The 19,358-nt window shown below is 44.5% G+C and overlaps 1 protein-coding gene across 1 annotated transcript in view; it reads left to right on the top strand.

Moving 5' to 3' along the window:
• Nucleotides 1-19,358, top strand: part of PAK5 (p21 (RAC1) activated kinase 5) — an 807,900-nt gene that overhangs the window by 781,398 nt on the left and 7,144 nt on the right. Inside the window, exon 8 of the mRNA XM_078649528.1 lies at nucleotides 12,124-12,258. Within this exon, the coding sequence (XP_078505654.1) occupies nucleotides 12,124-12,258 (135 nt within the window). The remainder of the gene's footprint in view (nucleotides 1-12,123; nucleotides 12,259-19,358) is intronic.

The raw sequence follows: 19,358 nt of genomic DNA, 5'->3' as shown, positions 1-19,358 counted from the left end.
GGGGCAGCCAAAGATAATAATTTCGGACTTATCCGAATTGCATCTTAGTTGATTCTTTTGAAACCAAGAAAAGACGGCCTCAAGGCAGCTCCTGATAGAATTACCATCGAACTCAGCATTCTTGTCGCAAGTAAAGTGGAGAAGTGTGGCTCAGGGGTTAGAGGCAGCAGACCCGGAAGCTGAGATCGATCCTGGACCAGGGTTCAATTCCCCGCCTCGGCGGGGTCTTGGGCTAAAAATTCCACAGACTCGATAATTCTCACCCCGGTGCCTCCTCGACTCACGGGTTCACACTCTGCGACTCTGGGCAATAGCTTGCTTAATCTCCACAACGGCCCCTCGCGGCGGGATGCCTGACTTTCACCTTGTGGATACCCTGCTATCTCACAGGGGAATACCAGGAAGGGTTCCCTAAGCAAGCGCCGGGAAACCCACTGCGGGTAGCTGTGCGCTATATAAGCTCAACTACATTTACATTTACATTTACATTTAAAGAGAAGCTGCGTATCATCGGCATAGGACACAATTCGGGCTCCATGAGATTCCACCAGGTCAGCCAGGGGGGATAGATAAATATTAACAAGCATTAGAAATGCAATCGGGCTCGGATTTATTTGAGTTTGAGCTAATGGCATTGTAAATGCCAATGTCTTTTTGCCATGTGTTATGGAGTGTGTGCATGTGGTGTCTAGTGGAAGTATGTTGGTTGAATTGTAATTTTACCAATGGTGGCATGCTGTGCTTTATATGAATATGTTTAAAAGTAAAGTGTACCATACTGCAATTGCTTGGTGGAAAAGTGCACTGCCGGCTGGAGGTGTGTGTGCCTGGTGGAAGGGTGCACTGACGGCTGGTGGGTGTGTGCTTGGTAAAAGCGTGCACAGATGGATGATGGTTGTTGGTGTTTGTGCATGGTGAAAGCATTCATTGACGGCTGGGGGTGTGTTGTTGTGTGTGTTGTTTTCTGTGTACTGGTGAGTGTGTGGTGGTGAGTCTGTGGGGGTGAGCCTGGGGAGTGAGTGTGGTGGTGAGTGTGTTGTGTTGAGTGGTGACAAGTGTGTGGTGTTGAGAGACTGAGGTGTGTGGTTTGTGTGTGCGTTATGTGTGTGTGGTGTATGTGTGTGTCTGCACCGCCAATCTGCACCGCCACTCTGCACCGCCAATCTGCACCGCCACTCTGCACCGCCGCACTGCCACTCTGCACCGCCACTCTGCACCGCCGCACTGCCACTCTGCACCGCCACTCTGCGCCGCCGCACTGCCACTCTGCACATCCTCTGGCAAACTAAAAAGGTGAATTGGAGCCTTCGGGTACGGGGGGGGGGCAAGTAATAGGACCTCGGTGGATTTTTGCAGTCATTCGTGGAGTAAACTGGCATTACCCCTTTTCCGGATATCTTAAATACCATGGAAATTGTAGGGTGGAACTCCCCCCCAAAAACGAAGGAACGATGGTCCACGTAAACAGGGTGGGAAACAAGGAAAAAAAACAGCAAAATGTAGATGATGGTGTGTACTTCAAGTGCTTCTCTGGAAGTAAGGAAAACAAGCTCGCTCTCGCCCCTGCAGACCAAGGCAAAGGCCAGACCCCTTCACCTTAGCAACTGAGCAGCATACACTTGAACTTGTTCATGGGGAGGAGCATAGACACCCCTACGGGGACGTGGGTAAAAAGATGGGTAGCTGTGCTGTCTGGGCCCGTGTCCAATCGCCACAGGCGAAGAGCACAACCCCTCGTGGTTTAGGGGCTTACTGTCAAACCAGCTGGCTCAAATGCAATCCCGAGGGGCCTACCTTGGGCACAAGGCTGTTCAAATCACTAGGCCCATGTGCCGCCATTCCTCGGGCAGACATGTGCAATGCTTTGAAACTGGCAACATGGCAATGCGAGTCACTACAATCAGCAGCAGTATTCTCAGGCTTGGTGCTAGATCGGGCACATTCTGCTGGGCTTCCACTCAGCCGAAGAGAAATCACGCTGACGCTTGCAGGGTCGGAGAATCGTCATAATCACGATAAGACTGTTCAAAACACTTCCATCAAATTTGACAGTTTATCATATTCAAAAATAGTGGTGAGGGGCGGGGTGAACGACACTAGTCACACTACCATACATTTGATGAGTTACTTATGCAGCTGTTTTTAGGCCCTCCTTCCCAATACATTGTCTAAGTAATGAACTGCCATATTGTAACCCACGCACCCCCCATCCACCCCAAGAGTCCTTATGGCACGTTGGTGTGTGCATATACCAATAATAAAGGCAAAGGCAAAGACACTTGAGGGAATATTTGAGAGTCCGATACACAAGCCGATCGGGTTGAACGGACATGAACTTCCATTGTATAGCAGCGTGCTCGGGCAGGTTGTACCTCGCTTCACAGTGCTTTGCTAAATAAAAGGCTTACACATTTAGTTGGACAGGCACTTATTACAATATAAGGGGGCATTTCAAAAATGGTTTCTACGGGGAAGCCGCGTGGGCAAATAGCCTAATGTTAATGGGTTGTGCACCCGCTAATCTAACTTTTGAAACAGGACGGATAAAGGAGCTGCATCAGATCTCCCGAGCGGCAGGATCCCCTCTGTACCCGGGATGGTTAGCGCTTCCCACGCAGACAATGTTTTAAGAAGCCCTGGAGGAGCCTCGAAGAGGAGGAGGGGGGGGGGGGCAGACCTCGAGGCTCATATCCCTCTATGGAGAGAGGGTCAGTGAAGTGCAAAGGTTCCTCATGAATACTTGCCGTGCATAAAAATAGACAAATCCATCTGCTAGAGGGTGGAGACCGCAACAGCCAATAAGCATAGGGGGAGGTTGCCAGGTGACCGACATTTTTTTTTTATCTCGCCGATTCAAGGTGATTTTACCAAGGATCCCAATCCCGTGGGCACAGAAGGGGGTTGTACTGGAACAATAGGGACGGGTATATTAATCCCCGAAACTCATTAGGGGGGCCGTGTCGAGAAGCGAAAGGTATCACTGGAGATTATGAAACATCGCCACTCATCATTTTACGAAGGGCAATTCACACCCCCTGCCAAACATATTGACAAGTAAATATGCAGAGTTCGAATACAAAAATTACACAGGTTTCTCAACACTTGCAATACGGGACCGAGGGTGCAATGCGAACATGGACAAAACGTCGAGAAGCCGAGATTAGAACCCAGAGCAGACACTCGCCGGCGGTCCGACACCCACACAGACTTATTCCGTGAATAGGTGGTACAGCTTAACTGGCAGCACCCATGCGGCGACGTGCCTTTGAAGTCCAACCCGGATACAAGCGGACATTGCAAACTTGACGGAACTGACAAGATCTGTGTATGGCCTGACAAAAATAACGCAAAAAGTAACCTGGATTGTCGGATGTGAAATAAAAAAAAAAAAAAGCATTCAGGCACTTCGATTAAATGAACGCAAGTCTCCAAGCACTCAAATATCACACCTTGGCTGCCGCATCCCTAGCTACCAACTGTGCGAAACCTTCCTTTGCACGTCACGGTGTGTTTACCATATTGTCACCAGGGTCTCCTCGGAAAATAAATAGCGTTCTACTTTGAGACACGTCCTTTCTGTTGCGGTGAGTGTACACGCGTACTTTGAGGATTTCATCGAATACTACATTCAACCGCAAATGCATGCGGGTTTATGCAAGCCGCTCCGAATGAATGGCAACCAAATCTGTAGGCTGGCGTACCTACGAGACACTCTTGTTCTTTAACTAATGAAGCCCTTTCCCGGCCTGGCATGGAGCAGCTGCGCGCTGAGCGCTGCTGAATGGTGAACGCGCCCGGCCATCTGGATTCACTTAAGGAGGCACCCTGACAGCTCCTAATTATAATTAATGTACTTCTTTGCGCGAGCACGAACGAAATATGCCCAAAATGGCGGAACAAAACTACATTTACCCTATCACTTCAAGCCTATTAAAACGAAAACACAAGGAAGACGAATCACTGGCCAGATGACAGAAAACGCTAAGGAATGTGCGGAATTCCTCTCTCCAAGGCCCTAAGGATACTTCTTCTTTTTTTTCTTATAACATTAGGATCTCGAAACTCCTCCCCCACTTACAGTGGGGAGGAGTCCGAGCCCTAAAAAGAGTAGGGCTCAGTACTGAACCCTGTGGAACTCCCACATCCAACGGGGGAACAGTCACCAAGAAGGGAGGGGCCCAAATCGCTTGTTGGCGGCGAGACAGAAAAGACACGAACCAATTGAATACCGTCCCTCTCAGTCCAATCTCCTGAAGTCTTGAAAGAAGACGACCATGAGGGACGGTATCTAAGGCCACCGACAAATCCAAAAGCACCAACATCGCCTTCCCTCCACTATCCAACACCTCCTTGATAGACTCGATGACTTCCAATAAGGCAGTCTCAGTGCTCAGATTTGAGCGGAAACCGGACTGAGTATGGTGCAGGATATCTCGGGTTTCAAGGAAGTTGGACAAAGTGGAATGAACGTGCTTTTCAACAATTTTGGCCAAGGCAGGGAGCAACGAGATTGGTCTATAGTTGGAGTGCTCTAAGGGGTCCAAAGTAGGTTTTTTTAACAGTGGAACGATGTGAGCTTTTTTCCATACCCCAGGGACGGTGCCAGTTTCGAGAGAGGCATTGAGGATCGGGTTAACAATATGGTTGATAACATGTGCCATTTTGGCCAAGATTTTAGCCGGGCAAGGATCAGACGGTGAACCAGATTTTAATTTTAATAGCAGATCCAAAGACATTTGGGGAGATAGAGGAGGAAAAGTTAAGAGCGTGTGATTTTCAGGGAGGGGACACATTATAGAAGGGTTTGTGCCAGGATGACTAATAGAAGCAATAGGCGAAAACAAGGCGTGAATGCTTAGAATCTGATTGGTAAAGAAACTAGCCAATTGCTTAACCCAGGATTCTGAAGGGGAGGCTTTTGGGATCAAGGAGGAAGGGGAGGTAAACTCTTTGACAATTTTGAAAATTTCTTTACCAATGTTACCCGCAGCATTGATTCTTCTAGAGAAATACAGTTTTTTCTCTGCAATGATAGCCTTATGATCGCCTTTAAAGAGGTCTTTATACGTCGTCTTAGATGAGGCATCGTAGCATTTGCGCCACATTCTTTTGGCTTTCTTGCAACTCCTTCTGGTCTCATGGAGCGCAGAGGTGAACCAGGGAGCCGAGGTACGTTGGAAAGATTTAGACTGAGTAGGGAAGGGTGCTAACTCATCAAGGCGCTGCACAAGTCAAGACTGAAAGAGGGACAGGTCATTCTCCAGCTCACCTGTGAGCTGGCAGGGATGCGTAGCCAGAGATTGCTCCAACATATCAGCCGTGACCCAGTGATAAGGGCGAAAGGTCATAGACTGTGAGTCTGCGCCACCACAAGCTGCTTTAGAAATGCCTGATATGTCAAAGTGCAATAAATAGTGATCCGACCAGGTCAAGGGTAAGGGAGGGAAAGAGGTAATAGGAATAGAAGAATATATTTGGTCCAAAATGTGACCTTTGTTATGAGTTGCAGAAAACATATATGTAGTAGGCCAAATGTACTAGTTACATCCTGAAGTTTCAAGGAGTCCGCTGCCTCAGCGTCATCCATATGGATGTTAAAATCCCCCAGGAGTAAACAATGCTTGAATTTCATGATCAATGGGGATATGGCCATATGAAGGTCATCATGAAAAGTGCTGGAATGGCCCGGTGGCCTATACAGCAACAGACCAGAACACGAATGATGGGGGGAAAGAGACAGACAGAAACCGAGTGACTCCACCCCTGCGATGTCCTCTGTCTCAACCACTGAGCAAGAATATCGCCTGTCTACCACTATGGCAACTCCCCCACCCCTACCTACATCTCGGTCTTTCCTCACCATAAAGTAGTTCGGGGGAAGAGCGGTAGCGATATCAGGGCAAGAAGATTCACCGAGCCAGGTCTCTGTCAGAAAAAGACATGCCGGCTTACACTCGGTTAGGAGATTAAAAAGATCCAGGGCATGTTTGCCCAGGGACCGAGTGTTAAGTAGCATGCAGGAGTCAAAATTTCCCCTAAATGGTGCCAGATTAGGGATATTAGCCGCAGGCACAGTGTCCTGACTGAAAGATGTGGTCAAAGTCGCCCATCCGCACAGCGCACAATTTAAAACAGCAGTAGAGGGGTCGCCGACGGGCTCCAGACGGTCGCAGTCAGTATGTCCCCTCAGACTGTTAAGAAATACAGAGTCATAACTATGTTTAATAACAGAGGTGCAAGTTAGGGAGTCCTTAGCGCTGCCGAGCCCGGGCGCCTCCGGGACGCGGACGGGCGCAGACGGGCTTACCTTTGGCACACCTTCGGCACGCACAAGGCGCGCCCACTGCACTCGTCCGCTGCACGTCCTCGGAGGCATTAGAGTTATAGAGAGAGAGGAAGTAGGTCACAGGACGCTAACCAGTAGCGTGCCAACCTGATTCCCCCCAAGATGGCGGCCGCGCTGCAAGCAGCGTCTGAACTACCGCGTGGAGTCAGGTAGGGCAAAGAAAAAAAACACGCTGTAGCATCCATGCCCAAATTAAGTGAGGCAGTAGCAGAGAAACACACTGACCCCAAAAATAAAATTTCTAACAGTAGTTGTCATTCACACTATTAAGAAAGCATAAAAGGTATCCAGACACAAGCGTTATTAAAAAATGATTGTGCGCGCAGTTCCCGGCTGAGCTTCAGGAACAGATCTGAAATGTCGAGGAAAGTCCGACCTTTTAAGGTCACAGGACATAACCACTAGCGTGCCAACCTGATTCCCCCCAAGATGGCGGCCGCGCTGCAAGCAGCGTCCGAACTACCGCGTGGAGTCAGGTAGGGCAAAGAAGAAACACACGCTGTAGCATCCACGCCCAAATCAAGTGAGGCAGTAGCAGAGAAACACACTGACCCCGAAAATAACATTTCTAACAGTAGTTGTCATTCACACTGTTAAGAAAGCATAAAAGGTATCCAGCGCCAAGCGTTATTAAAAAAGGATTGTGCGCGCAGTTCCCGGCTGAGCCTCAAGAACAGATCGGCAGGACCAGAGACTCCAAACCCTCCACTGCACTTACACAACACATAATAGGACCAGAGACTTCATACCCTCTCCTGCATCAACTTAAATCATGGCAGGACCCGGGACCTCTTACCCCTTACTGCATCTACTTAACTAATGGCAGGAATAGGGACCACATGCCCTCTACTACACTCTCGCAACTGACACCAGCATTGGGGTATAACCACGTACCCCTTACCACATACAAATATGGGTTTGCACACTGCCCCAACACCTTGAACTCCTTAGGAATGGTGGAACCGTGGGCTAAACACATGCCCCTACACCCTTAACCCCATAGGAAGGGTGAAACCCTGGGCTAAACACTTCCCCCTGTACCCTTAACCCCTTATGAAGGGTAGTAAAAATTACACATCACATCAGTGTAACTCAACCAACAAGTCACAACATGCTCACACTTTAGGACCACTATATCACGGTACACACACTCCCTCTTCTGCATACCCAACATGACTGGGAAGAGAAATAAGCATGGCATTAAAACATATACTGAGGTAACCTGTCTAGAAACCCCCACTCCATTGAGCGACCTCTCACCCGACATCTAGCCCTGAATACTACCAATAAGACCAACCAGAACAGTTACATTCTACCCCAGTTGCCATTATAGGATCAGCAGTTGCAGTTCAGCACCTTCAAAACAGCTCTGGTATCAGCCCCACGCAAGTAGTAACCTCCCTCCTCAGCTTCAAATCCTTGGGCCTCCACTGCCCCAAAGTGAGGTAGTTGTGGTGCGATAATCATTCTGCCTCAAAATGTGAAAGTCACTCACTGCTGGACAAAATCCCAGAGGAAATTCAACAAAGTCTCACCACCATAACAGGGAGCTGCTGTAATCTTATCTCTTTCCACTAAATCTGAGCGGCAATCCGGTGCTGGCATAAAATACTGATCTTACCATTGTGGTGAGTCAATTTATAGGTAAACAATGCCAGATGGACACTCATGGTTTCACAGCCCCTCGCTCTTTGCTCCCCGTGCTGCCTTCAAATTTATAGACACTGTCCAAAATGCCAAATGTCACTCACAGCTCGACCCAGCATCTAAACACAGGTAAAACTCACCAAATTTATAACATTCCTGACGTCCACCATACACCTTCTGCAGAAGAAACCCTTCCATAGTGATCACCACAAAGGTTAATTTCATGCTGCCTGTTTGCTCACTTCAGAACTTTCCACTTTATTTGCATCACAGCACTGTCTGTTCACTCCACTCCAGCATGACTAGTCAAACTCTGAAGTCTTCTTGTACATACCAAGTTCATGCTGTTTGACAACAACGTCCTTTCAACTCAGCAGCCACCCTCTAGATATGCTGCACAATTTACACTGGCCTGTGAAAATGCCCTGAACTGCAGGTTGTCAGGTGTAAATGGACACTGCTGGGGCCGCCAGGCGCAATCCTTCCTCACAGGCTTCTTACAGGCTTAAATCTCTTTTGTTTTGTTATCCACTTATTTTCTTCAGCAGTTCCACAAGTTTCTTTTTAGTTTCTTGTTCCTCATGCACAGTTTCATTTCCACTCGTCGGCAGTGTTACAATCAAGGATGTGATCTTGTAGGTTATAAAAGATGTAAGTTTATTAGGTATAGATCAGGTTAAAGGTAAATCATGTAAAGCCCCACCAGGAGCAGCATCCTACAGCTCAGCCCTTCTCACTTCAACTGTCCACTCATCCAAGCACAAATACTCCAACCATCCTATGACCTTACTCACTGGCTGAGCAGCATGGACTTGGAAATCTGGAGAGGATGCATAGTAACCAAAATGTACTTTGGCAATTTTGATATTGACAATTCTAAAACACAAAGAGGCTGAGGTGCACTGGCTATATATAAACCAGCACAAGGCTGAGTGTAGGGAATTCTTCCTTTTCGATAGTGCAGCAAAGTCCATGAGCAGATTCACAGATGTTATTAGGATCAGGTTGAATACTAGCACTAGAAAGGTACATCAGGCTGCAAGCTGCATTTTTAATATACAGTGCAGCTCGTATGCTAGATAATGACACACCCTTGTTTACAGATAATTCACTAGACATACCTGAAGAGCACCCTAATAGCACAGTACAAAGGTGCAGCGGTGGAGAAACTCCTATGACTGTACCATACAGAATGTTTTCCACAAAGACAAGGCGTCATCAAAGTGCATAGCCTCATCTGACGACTTATCATACTGAAGGCTCCATCACAGGAGGTACATGCGTTTCCGTTGTAGGTTCCACCTACTACCAGTTCAGGGTCCTGCCATTTGAGCTGACATGGGCACCTAAGTCTTCAAGAACTTAATGACAGTGGCTTGCCTCAGGAGGTTGGGATGCCTCCCAGTGATTCAATACTTGGGCGATTCGCTGCTTAAAGCCAGTTCCCCACAGAGAGTGTTGCTTCATCTCAAAACAAAAGTGTTCTTGTTATTTGACCTGGGATTTTCTACCAACATGCCCAAGTCTCACTTAGATCCGTCTCAGCACCCAATGTTCAAAGGGGCAATAGTGAAGACATTGCTTTGAGATTCTTATCCTCCTCAGAGAACCTTAGACAATAAAGTTTTGATTCAGGGTTTTTCGGAATGGAGCCTACATTCCAGTCCTGATGGTCCTGCACCTACTAGGTCTTCTAGCTTCTAGCATCCTTCTGGTCATGTAGGCACATTGGCACATGAGGGCTCTCTAGCTTGGTGCCTCTGCATTCAGTGGTTCCATCATGTTAACCTGCTCAAACTAAAGGTGATTCGGCTGGTGCTCAAGGCCTACCTCCCTTAGCTTTGCTGTCAGTCTGTCCAGATCATTATGGGCAATACAACAGTAATGTGGTATGTCAGTAAGCAGAGAGGAGAGGAGTGGTTTTTCACATTCTGTTCCAGGAAACATTGAGACTATGGGAATGGGTGCATCAGAATGAAATTTGGCTAATCTCCAACCATCTCACCAGTTCACTGAACATCAGGGCTGTTAGCCTAGGTCTTGCCATCCAGTGTACGACAAGTGGTGATTCCATCCGGTGGTGATTCAAAGAATATTTACTCTGGGGTACATCTCTTTGCCACTCAGGCCAATACCCTTTTCTAGAAGTTCTGTGCCCTGCATAATCTTCTGCAGGAATTTTTGAGAAAGGTGATTGTTTGAGGTGTAACTTTCCACCTAATTGCATGTTAACTCCCATACTTTCGATTCCTCTAGTCCTGAGCTACGATTCGTCATGATAGGGCCCTAGTTACCCCTTTGTCCCAGACTGGCTGATAAGGGTTGTAAGCATATATACTGTACCTCACCCTGTGCCCCTGATTTGACTTTCGCTCAGGGTGGACACCTTCTCCAGTCAGTCTCTGCCCTCCAACCACCAGAGCCTCCACCTTCATGCATGGAGATGAGCGAGGGCAGCTATAGTCTTTTTAACTGCCCCCAGAGGCGGTTGATGTCATTTGGCCTGCACCTTCCACCAAGATAGTCTATTCTTGAAGGTCGGATAGATTTGTTGCTTGGTGCACTGAAAAATGTGGACCCGTGAAGGCTCATCCTATCAGAAATCCTTCAGTTTGTCATTATTTCTCTTCTAGACCAGCCTTGCCTTTTAGGTCTCCCATCTTGATAAGATTTTTGAAGTGACTGACAAATTTGTTTATGCCTATGCCATTTGGAATTTTTACTTGGTATTAACTTTTTTGAAGGGTTGTCCATCTGAGCCCCTTCATAGTTGGAAATTAAGATTATTTACATGTAAAACTGCTTTTCTTGTAACATTTACTTAGGCAAGATGAGCCAGCAAGTTTCAATCACTGAGCATCTGCCCCCCAAAGACATGATTTTTTCCAAACAAGTTGGTTGCTCAAACCAGAGCTGCTTTCCTTTCAAAGGTGGTGACCCCTCTCCATCTGTGGCAATCCAATACCTTTCCTTCCTTTTACCTCCTGCTGCATCCTACCAAAAGGTGGATAGATTACACAGCTGAACCCTAAAAGAGCGGATTATTAAATTAACCACACCATGGAGACCAGGCCTGAGGACTAGTTCTTTGTGGGGTCTTCAGGCAGCAAGAAGGGCAAGGCAGTCCAGGAGATAACCCTATTCCTTATTTAAAATTGTGTGACAAAAGAAAGAGCTGCCTTAGGGAATATACGCCCATTTAATCAAGGCATTGTCTTCTATGTAAGCTTTTGGCAGGGGTGTTCACTTGGCTAAGATCTGTCATGAGGCTACACAGCTTACTCGCACCTTTGCCAGACATTTTTTGGGGAATCGCAGGTGAGAAAGGATGGCCATTTCACATGTACAGTGCTGCGGGATTTCCTTGAATAACCATACCTTCAGACCCACCTTGTAGGGAGGTGCTGCTTTGTAATCTCTTTAAGAGGTGAGGAATCTGCAAATAGAAGTATCCATTAGAAGAAAAAGTTACTTACCTTCTGTAGCAATCCTAATGGGGGATACTCTATCTACCTGCAGATTACTCACCTATCCCACCCAGTTTCCTATTCTGAAGGAGGATTAAACAAGTAACAAAAAAAAAAGGTTCCAGTTAGGTTGTTGCACTGCACTGTCACACATTGATGTATTTTTCTGTCTCGTTATTGTCTTGGAGGGCACAGATACAATGGACTAGGAACTGATATCAGGGTGCCAAGGTGGACACTTTATGATTCCACTGATATCCCAGCTGCATTGCTCCTGGCAAGAGCACCCCCTACCATCCTTGAAGAGCTACTAAAATTTTCCAGAACCACTCTGACTCCTGGGATTTCAAGAGGTCACAAATCTGTAGTTGGTAGAATATCCATCAGAAAGACCCGTAGTAAAGGTAAATAACATTTCCATGATAACATTTCTTATGTCCTTTTATTAAGCTTTTGAGACATCGTTGTGGGTTTTTGATCAAGTGTTAAAGTTTTCTCATCTTACAATACTAGCAAACCTATCTGCCCTCACAGTATGATTTTTCGAGTATGCAGAGAATTATTTAAGTATAATTTGCTAATCTGTGCTGTATTAGTATTGTTTTCTGTACACATGGTTTATTTTGCATAAGTACATTTTCAGATTTTTTTTGTAAATTGCAGGTGGATATCTGGTCACTTGGTATAATGGTGATAGAAATGATAGATGGCGAACCCCCATACTTCAATGAACCACCACTTCAAGCTATGCGCAGGATCCGAGATAATTTACCCCCAAGAGTTAAAGATGTACACAAGGTTTGTTTTACTTGTATTTTACATATTATTGCTCTAAATGTATGGATGGCATCTCCTCAATGTATTTATAACATAATAAGATTGCACATAATTATCCTGCTGTTGGGTGAGGTGGACAATTTCAGCTCTATTCAACATCCAGGTTTTTTAATCACAACCTGATATTTAATCTTCATCAGTTCTATTAAACCATCCATTTTGTTTAGAGATATAACAGATTAGTTAGTTTCTGGAGAAAAATAATGTATTAGAGAAATTTAAAAACGTTTAAAATACAGAACATGCAATCGGAATTGGCTTACCCTATAGAAACCAAGAATCCCCATTTCATCTGGGAAGCTAAATGTACCTAGAGCCTATAATCCATAAACGTGATTCTCAGTTTTAGTGATCACATAAAGGTTTCTTTGTTATGCCTCTAACCACAATTGGATCAACTATAAAATGCAATTTCTGGAATTGATGTCTTTTCTGACTTTAGTTTTATACTTGGAAGAAATGAACTAACGATGGCAGCATTATTTTGCATATGTACTCAAGAACGAAGGTAGACCTTTTGGCCACTGAATCTCCCTGTTCGTAGGTTGTCACTGATTGCCTTTAACAAATACTTGAAGTTCCCTGTCACATGAATCCTCCGATTAATAATTAAGTCTTCAGTGCAGGCCAGGAGCATGTTTTTGGTAAATCAAAGCGATTGCAAAACCTGTCAGGAATTGAGATTTTTGCAGACTGTAGCTTCTCCACTGAATCCAATAGTCTTAGATAAGTCAAAGGAAGGCATATACCTGGCCCAGAAGTGAGGCATATTTTTTACTTAACCCCGGGATGACCCTTCTGGGCATAAACCCCCAACATGGCCCAAGCGGTTAGGGTAACCCTACCCTGCCCCCATGAACCTTATGTTATTTTGATTTTCAGGACACAGGGACTGAGTCCTGTAATTGCGGCAACAACATTTTTGTTCAGGTTGCAGCGAGCCAACCAGAGCATGAGCCCCTATTGGACTTGCAAGAACAATGTAGCTGACAGGAAAAAAAAACCTTAGCCCATCAGATTGGTCTATTTTTAAACTTTCGTGCCTGCTGGACTCCTATAATTCTTCCGCATACCTAAGTATCCAGATATATTACCTTTTGAACCCTGAATTCCCAGAGACTACTAAACAGATGTACACCAAATCACAAAAAGCACACTTTCTAGATAAAGAACTAGGGGGCATATTATCAAGGGGGTTTATCTCCGCTTTTTTGGCTTTAAAAGCCAAGAAAGCGGAGATAAAATTATCTCCCTATTACCTAGCGGTCGCTAACACCAGTTGGCGACCGCTAGTAGGAGATAGCGACAATCTTGGGCCCTACTTTGCATGTCAGTGATATTTATCACTAATGACATGCAAAGTGGGCGTGTCAAGATGTTAGCGACTGGAAACAGTCGCTAACATCGCTATCTCCTATTACCAACTTTTGGAGATATTCGCGCTAAGCGCGAATATCTCCAAAAACTAACACCTGCCCTGAGCAGTTCTTAGCCATGTTATCCAATGGGAGGTGGATAACATGGCTAAGAGGATTCGCTCGGTAATGCATGAATATCGCTGACTTTTCAGCGATATTCATGCATTGCGGCCATTTTTTATCACATTTGCGATAAACCTTGATAATAGCAAGGTTTATCTGCGATGATTTCTGACGATGCTTAGCGGTAAAAAATTCGTTGCTAAGCATCGTTAGCGATAAATATCGCTTAACGTTGGTAATATGCCCCAAAATTTCTGCCAAAGTTGCTGTAAATGGATCGCAGCAAAAGTTTCGAGAAGGAGCCGAGGTGGCTACATTTTGTTTTTGGGAAAAGTGCCATTAAGATTTGTCATAGGGCATTAAAGTGTATTTAGTTAGCTCCGAGTTTTTATAGGAAGAGTGGGTTTTATTTTGCTAATAACTTTAATGCCCTGTGACAAATCTTAATGGCACTTTCCCCAAAAACAAATTGTTGCCACCTCGGCTCCTTCTCGAAACTTTTGTTGCGATCCATTTACAGGAGGCCAAGGAAAAGGGGGTCCCAAAACATTTATTCTCATTTCACTTATCATAGGAAACTTTACCCTCCGATAAGGAAGAAAAATCTGAACGGAATTGCATCAAATTTGGAAGAAAGATAGCACTTCAGTTAGAAAACATGCTTTTTGCAATTTGGTGTATATCCCTTCAGCCATTGTCGAGAATTTTGCATTTAAAGAAGTAGTCCGGTTGGGCTTGAAGTAGTAAAAATGTTAGGTATATCGGCACAGTTGTTCCCCTGTTAGTCTCGCAGTACAAAATAAAAAAAGGAACTTCTGATTGACCAAGAGAGTCTTTTCCCCGGAAGGCCATTTCTTTACTGCAGGACCAGTCCTGGTCCCAAGCAATATGATTGGTTGACTGCAACTCAAACGAAAATGTTGCAGTCACTATTAAAGTTGGGGTACTGTTCCCTTGTCCTGAAAACCTTTTTAAAAAATTGGTATGAGGGGGCACGGTAGGGATGCCTTTACTTACAGGTAGTTATGAGGTGGTCCCAAAGGGAACTATCCCCAGGACCAAAGTATAAAAAAATAAATCATTCCACGGGATCCAGTGTGGCCCTACTGTGAGGTAGTTTCACAGAGTAAGCTTGCATAGTATCATGGAGGTAAAGCTTGCAAAAAATCATTAAAACAAAGGAAAGAAAATGCGGGTTGGATGTCCTCGTTGGGTTGGGTGCAGGGCCTGCATCCAGTTTAGTGCTGTCCACAGCTGTGTGCAGCATGGTTTGGGGTACTGCAGTGGAGTTGGCTGTAGGGCAGGGCAGAGAACAAGCATTGCGGCCAACCCCACACTGAACACAGTCAAAGGGTGGGCTCAGTAAGGGATTGGGTGTCCATGGGAATGAGGCGGGGCCCTGCGGTGAACTCCTGCACAGTGGAACTGTTGGCTGACTGTAACTAATAAAACCCAGAGATTCACTGAAAAAACAAAGGTTAAAGTGCTGTTATAGTTAGCTATGGTAATAAGATCGTACCTCTCATAAAAAAACAAAAGTCACTGTTTTAAAAAATATAATTCAAAAACAAAAAAAACTACTGAAATTCACAAGTAATAGTTAACTGAGCTAACTATATATAGCTTGCACCCTTGCCATGCACTGTTTATGACCTCACATATTACATCACTCATGACATTTTAAATGAAATAGTTTATGACACAATGGATGCCATATCAAACGACATAATTGAAAACATCACTAACAACGTCATACTTTCACTGTGAGAGCATCCTATAGGGTTTGTGGACTTGAAGTAATTCTTACCTGTGACCTATGTTCACAGTGTAATTTTTACCGTGCAGGGGGCCTTAAGGAGCGCACAAAACTAAGGAATCTCCTGCTGACAGGAGAAGCACTCTTGATGGCTTGCTAATGAGTAAGTGTGTTATTTTTCCCCCTGAAAGTGCAACTCCCTCGTCCCACCATCTCCATTCTCTGAAGAAAATCAAGTGACAAACTGTTTTTGAGACAGCACTTTGCAAGCATTTTTGTGCGGGTACTGCAATTTTTATAATAAAAGCATAAGCTTTTACTTGCATGCTTGTATTTAAAAGATGTTGCTACTACAAAAGCCTCAGCTGTTCCAAGAAAATAGTGTCATGGTCAACCTTTAATGAGGGAGGTAGAAAAAGGCAGAGCTGGAAAAAAAACGAGGCCTTTGAAAACTACTGCCTTAAAATAATCTGCATCCCAAACATGCTGTTTTCCACCTCTAGGAAGAACATTTCCCTACTTTTATTTATATGGTAAATTAAATAAACCAACTTTGTTGAAAATGTTTTGATAATACATTTTTCCCTGTGTGCACATTTGAAAGCTGCTTTCCCTTTCTTTTACACATTTGTGATTTCTCCAAATTGCTCTTAATAATACAGTTCCTGTCTGAGACTGGCAGGCGTACAGCAGAGGTTACTACAAGCAATTTGTGAAAACAAATCACATAAAACAAATACTCAAAAGACAGTTAGCAAAACCATGATTGGTGCACAGGAGCAGAAGTAAATCTAAGGTGTAGTTAAAAAAAACACCCCCTAAGGAAAATAAAGTCACCAGATTATGTGTACCACTGAGTTGGGTAATAAGCATTTGTAATATAGCACCAACAAACACTTGGATAAAAGTGTATTTCACAAATAATTGTATGATTCCATATCTGGTACACATTTTCTCCCAAACATTGGCATACAGTCTGATGTGGTTTGAACCTGCGTTTTCTCCATTCCTTCTTCCCACTAGTTTCTTTCTTTCTCTCGCTTTATTGAGTTTACCATGCTTGATGCAGACAGCATTGCTTTATATTTTAGGGTGCCTGGGTTACTGAGTGACGTAGGTCTAGCAATGGGATTCTGCACTTGACTAAAGTGATGATGCTGAAGAAGTGGTAAATCCACTCTGCACAAGTCATGATGCAAGGGGGCAGAATTTCAATTATATCAGAAGTCAATAAATGTGAAGAGGATGGGCTAGATTCAGCGTGGCAAATTCAGAGGGTTGTGGAATGGAGGTCCTAGAAGGAGTCCTAGATTGCTTTTTACTAAAACAGATGATAGCCATGTGTGCAGTACTACTCAGAGAAGCCACATTTGTAATTCAAGGCACCTATTTCTTTACAGTACAATGTAGAAAAACATACATTTTTAAAAGACAAGGAACGCCAGTGTTGATTACACGAGTGGGCAGTCCAGTTAATTGACACAGCTTTACCTTTGTATATGTTTCAGTGCAAAAGTTAGAAGGGAGCTAACACCAAAGAGAGGATTCAAGGCTTACCACCTAGCCAGTTCTCTCCAAATTCATTCAAGCCTACGTTTGAGCAGTGCTTGAACTGAAATCACATAGACATTATAATTTCATGTTCTCTTTCCATCTCTCATCATATCAGGCAGTTTTTAAACTGATGGATCTACATGTGTAACCCCCCCAAAGACCCTCAGCTTTCGGTGCAGCACATGGTGAAGAAGTCTGCCACTGGTGGGAAACAACTCATACAATATGCTGGAGCAGCTAGGAAATCATCAGAATCTGAAAAGCACACCCTTAATCTACTCTGAAAAGGGCTTCAAAGTTATCATAATGTAACAATTTACTCTTTACAAAATAGGCACATGCTCCACGTATTTACTCAGTATTGTGCTGTGCACTTCTAATTAAACGTAGTGGGGTAGTTCTTAAAGTGCTGAGCTAGGAAGACCCTTTTTTCTGCACAGACGTCTCTCTCAATAAATACTGTTTCAATCCTAATATTTTTCTGTCAACTACTGTCTCTCCTGGTCACCAACTCTGAGCAGCATTTTCTCCTTTGCATAGCTGTATTCCATGGTTACATTTATATCAGATATTGTTCCCTCTATGTCACTGCATCTTACCTGGCACGGTTTCTTTCATTGTGGTCTCATTCTCTTTGTGCAATAGCCTCTCTCAATTGAGGCCTTCTTATCTTCAGTTACCCCATCACTGTAGACTACTGTAACAGTTATTCACCCTGGGCAGGCTCTTTTATTCTCTGGACAGCTTTCTCACCCCCCAAATCCTCCTATTACCGGTGTCCTACCTGCACCGTCTCTTTTTTTGAAATATTATCTTCAGATAGTTTGCCAGGTTGCTTCTAATTATCTGCTTGCCTCGCTGATGCTGTCCTCATTACTGCCTAAAGTATAAAATATGCCCTATACTTCATTCACTTACAAGGATTGTACTTTGTTTCTTAATTCCAAATCTCCTGCACCCATCCAAGTTTAACAAGGATAGGGAAAGGGGTATGATTGAATTCTCCTTGACAGCTCTCCTCCTACTCCTACAGGTTGGGCTTTGCAGGAGCTGTTCTGTGCCTAGTCCTATCCAATGTCTCTGACTTGATGCATGGTGAGTTGTATGACTCTGTCAGTACAGGGATATGGGTATGTCTGAATTAGTTTAGGGTGAGAGTTGTTCCTTTGCACAACTGAGCAGTGTGCATGTTGAGGAGAAGATGAGTAGTATACCAATTTGAGTGTAGGGTGAGCGATGCAACTTTGTGAATTTACAGTGAGAGCAGGGTTAGTGATGGGCATAGTACATGCTGGAAGCGGTGAGAGTCATCAGAAGTGCATAGTGAAGTGATTGGATAAGTGCAAGGTGAATTGTGTGAATGTAGGGTCAGCAGTATGCCTGTGTGAGAATGAGGAAGTGCTCATTCTGTGTAGGGCGAGGAAAGGGTATTTTGAGTGCAGGTTGGATAGTGTGTATTGTGAGTGCAGTGTTTGGATGTGGCTTTATGACTATACAATGAGTTGTTTGCCTAAATGAGTGCAGTGTGAGTAATATGAGGGCAGATTGAGTAATGTGCATAGGGAGATCAAGGTGAAAGGATTGCTTGCAGAGTGTAGACTGAGTGGTGTGTCTGTGTGAATGTATTGTGACTCATGTGTCTGTGTAAGCATGGAATAAGCAGTATGTCAGAGTGTGTGTACAGCGAATAATGTGCTTGAATGCAAAATGTATGTGTGTTTATGAGTGCATCTCATTATGGGGTCAGCAAAGTGCCTGAATGTAGGGTGAGCAATGTGTCTGTGTGAGTGCAGGGTAAGCAATGAGTCTTCATAAGTCTAGGATGAGGAGTGTGCTGGGTGAGTGCAGGGTGAGTGTGTGCCTAAGTGCAAGTTTTTAGCTGTATTGTGAGTGCAGGATGAGGGGTATACTTAGGCCCTATTGGCAACAGTCCGTAGTTTGGTAAAACGTACTGCACACATTCCTGAGATGGGTACAATGCATACTGTCCGAGAGCCATGTTTACAACTCTAGTATTAGATAAACCCCCTGTAAGTGAGACACCCCTATATTCTGCGTTATTCAACAATATGCAATGCCTCCAAAACTTCTGGAAATAAACATCCACATATTATAAATGTCCTTGCTACTCAAGATGTGACTGTCTTAATACTATTTAGCACTGGTTCATGTCCAGATATCTACTGGTGTGTGCTCCATTGTCCACCGAAGCTTTGGCCATTCTGACAATTCTTTTTGGAACAATCTTTGTATTTAAGCCATACCTACTT

This window comes from Lissotriton helveticus, chromosome 6 (assembly GCF_964261635.1).
Source record: "Lissotriton helveticus chromosome 6, aLisHel1.1, whole genome shotgun sequence".
Lineage (NCBI taxonomy): Eukaryota > Metazoa > Chordata > Amphibia > Caudata > Salamandridae > Lissotriton > Lissotriton helveticus.
Note: the sequence above shows the minus strand (reverse complement) of the source record. Positions and strands in the feature narration are given on the sequence as shown.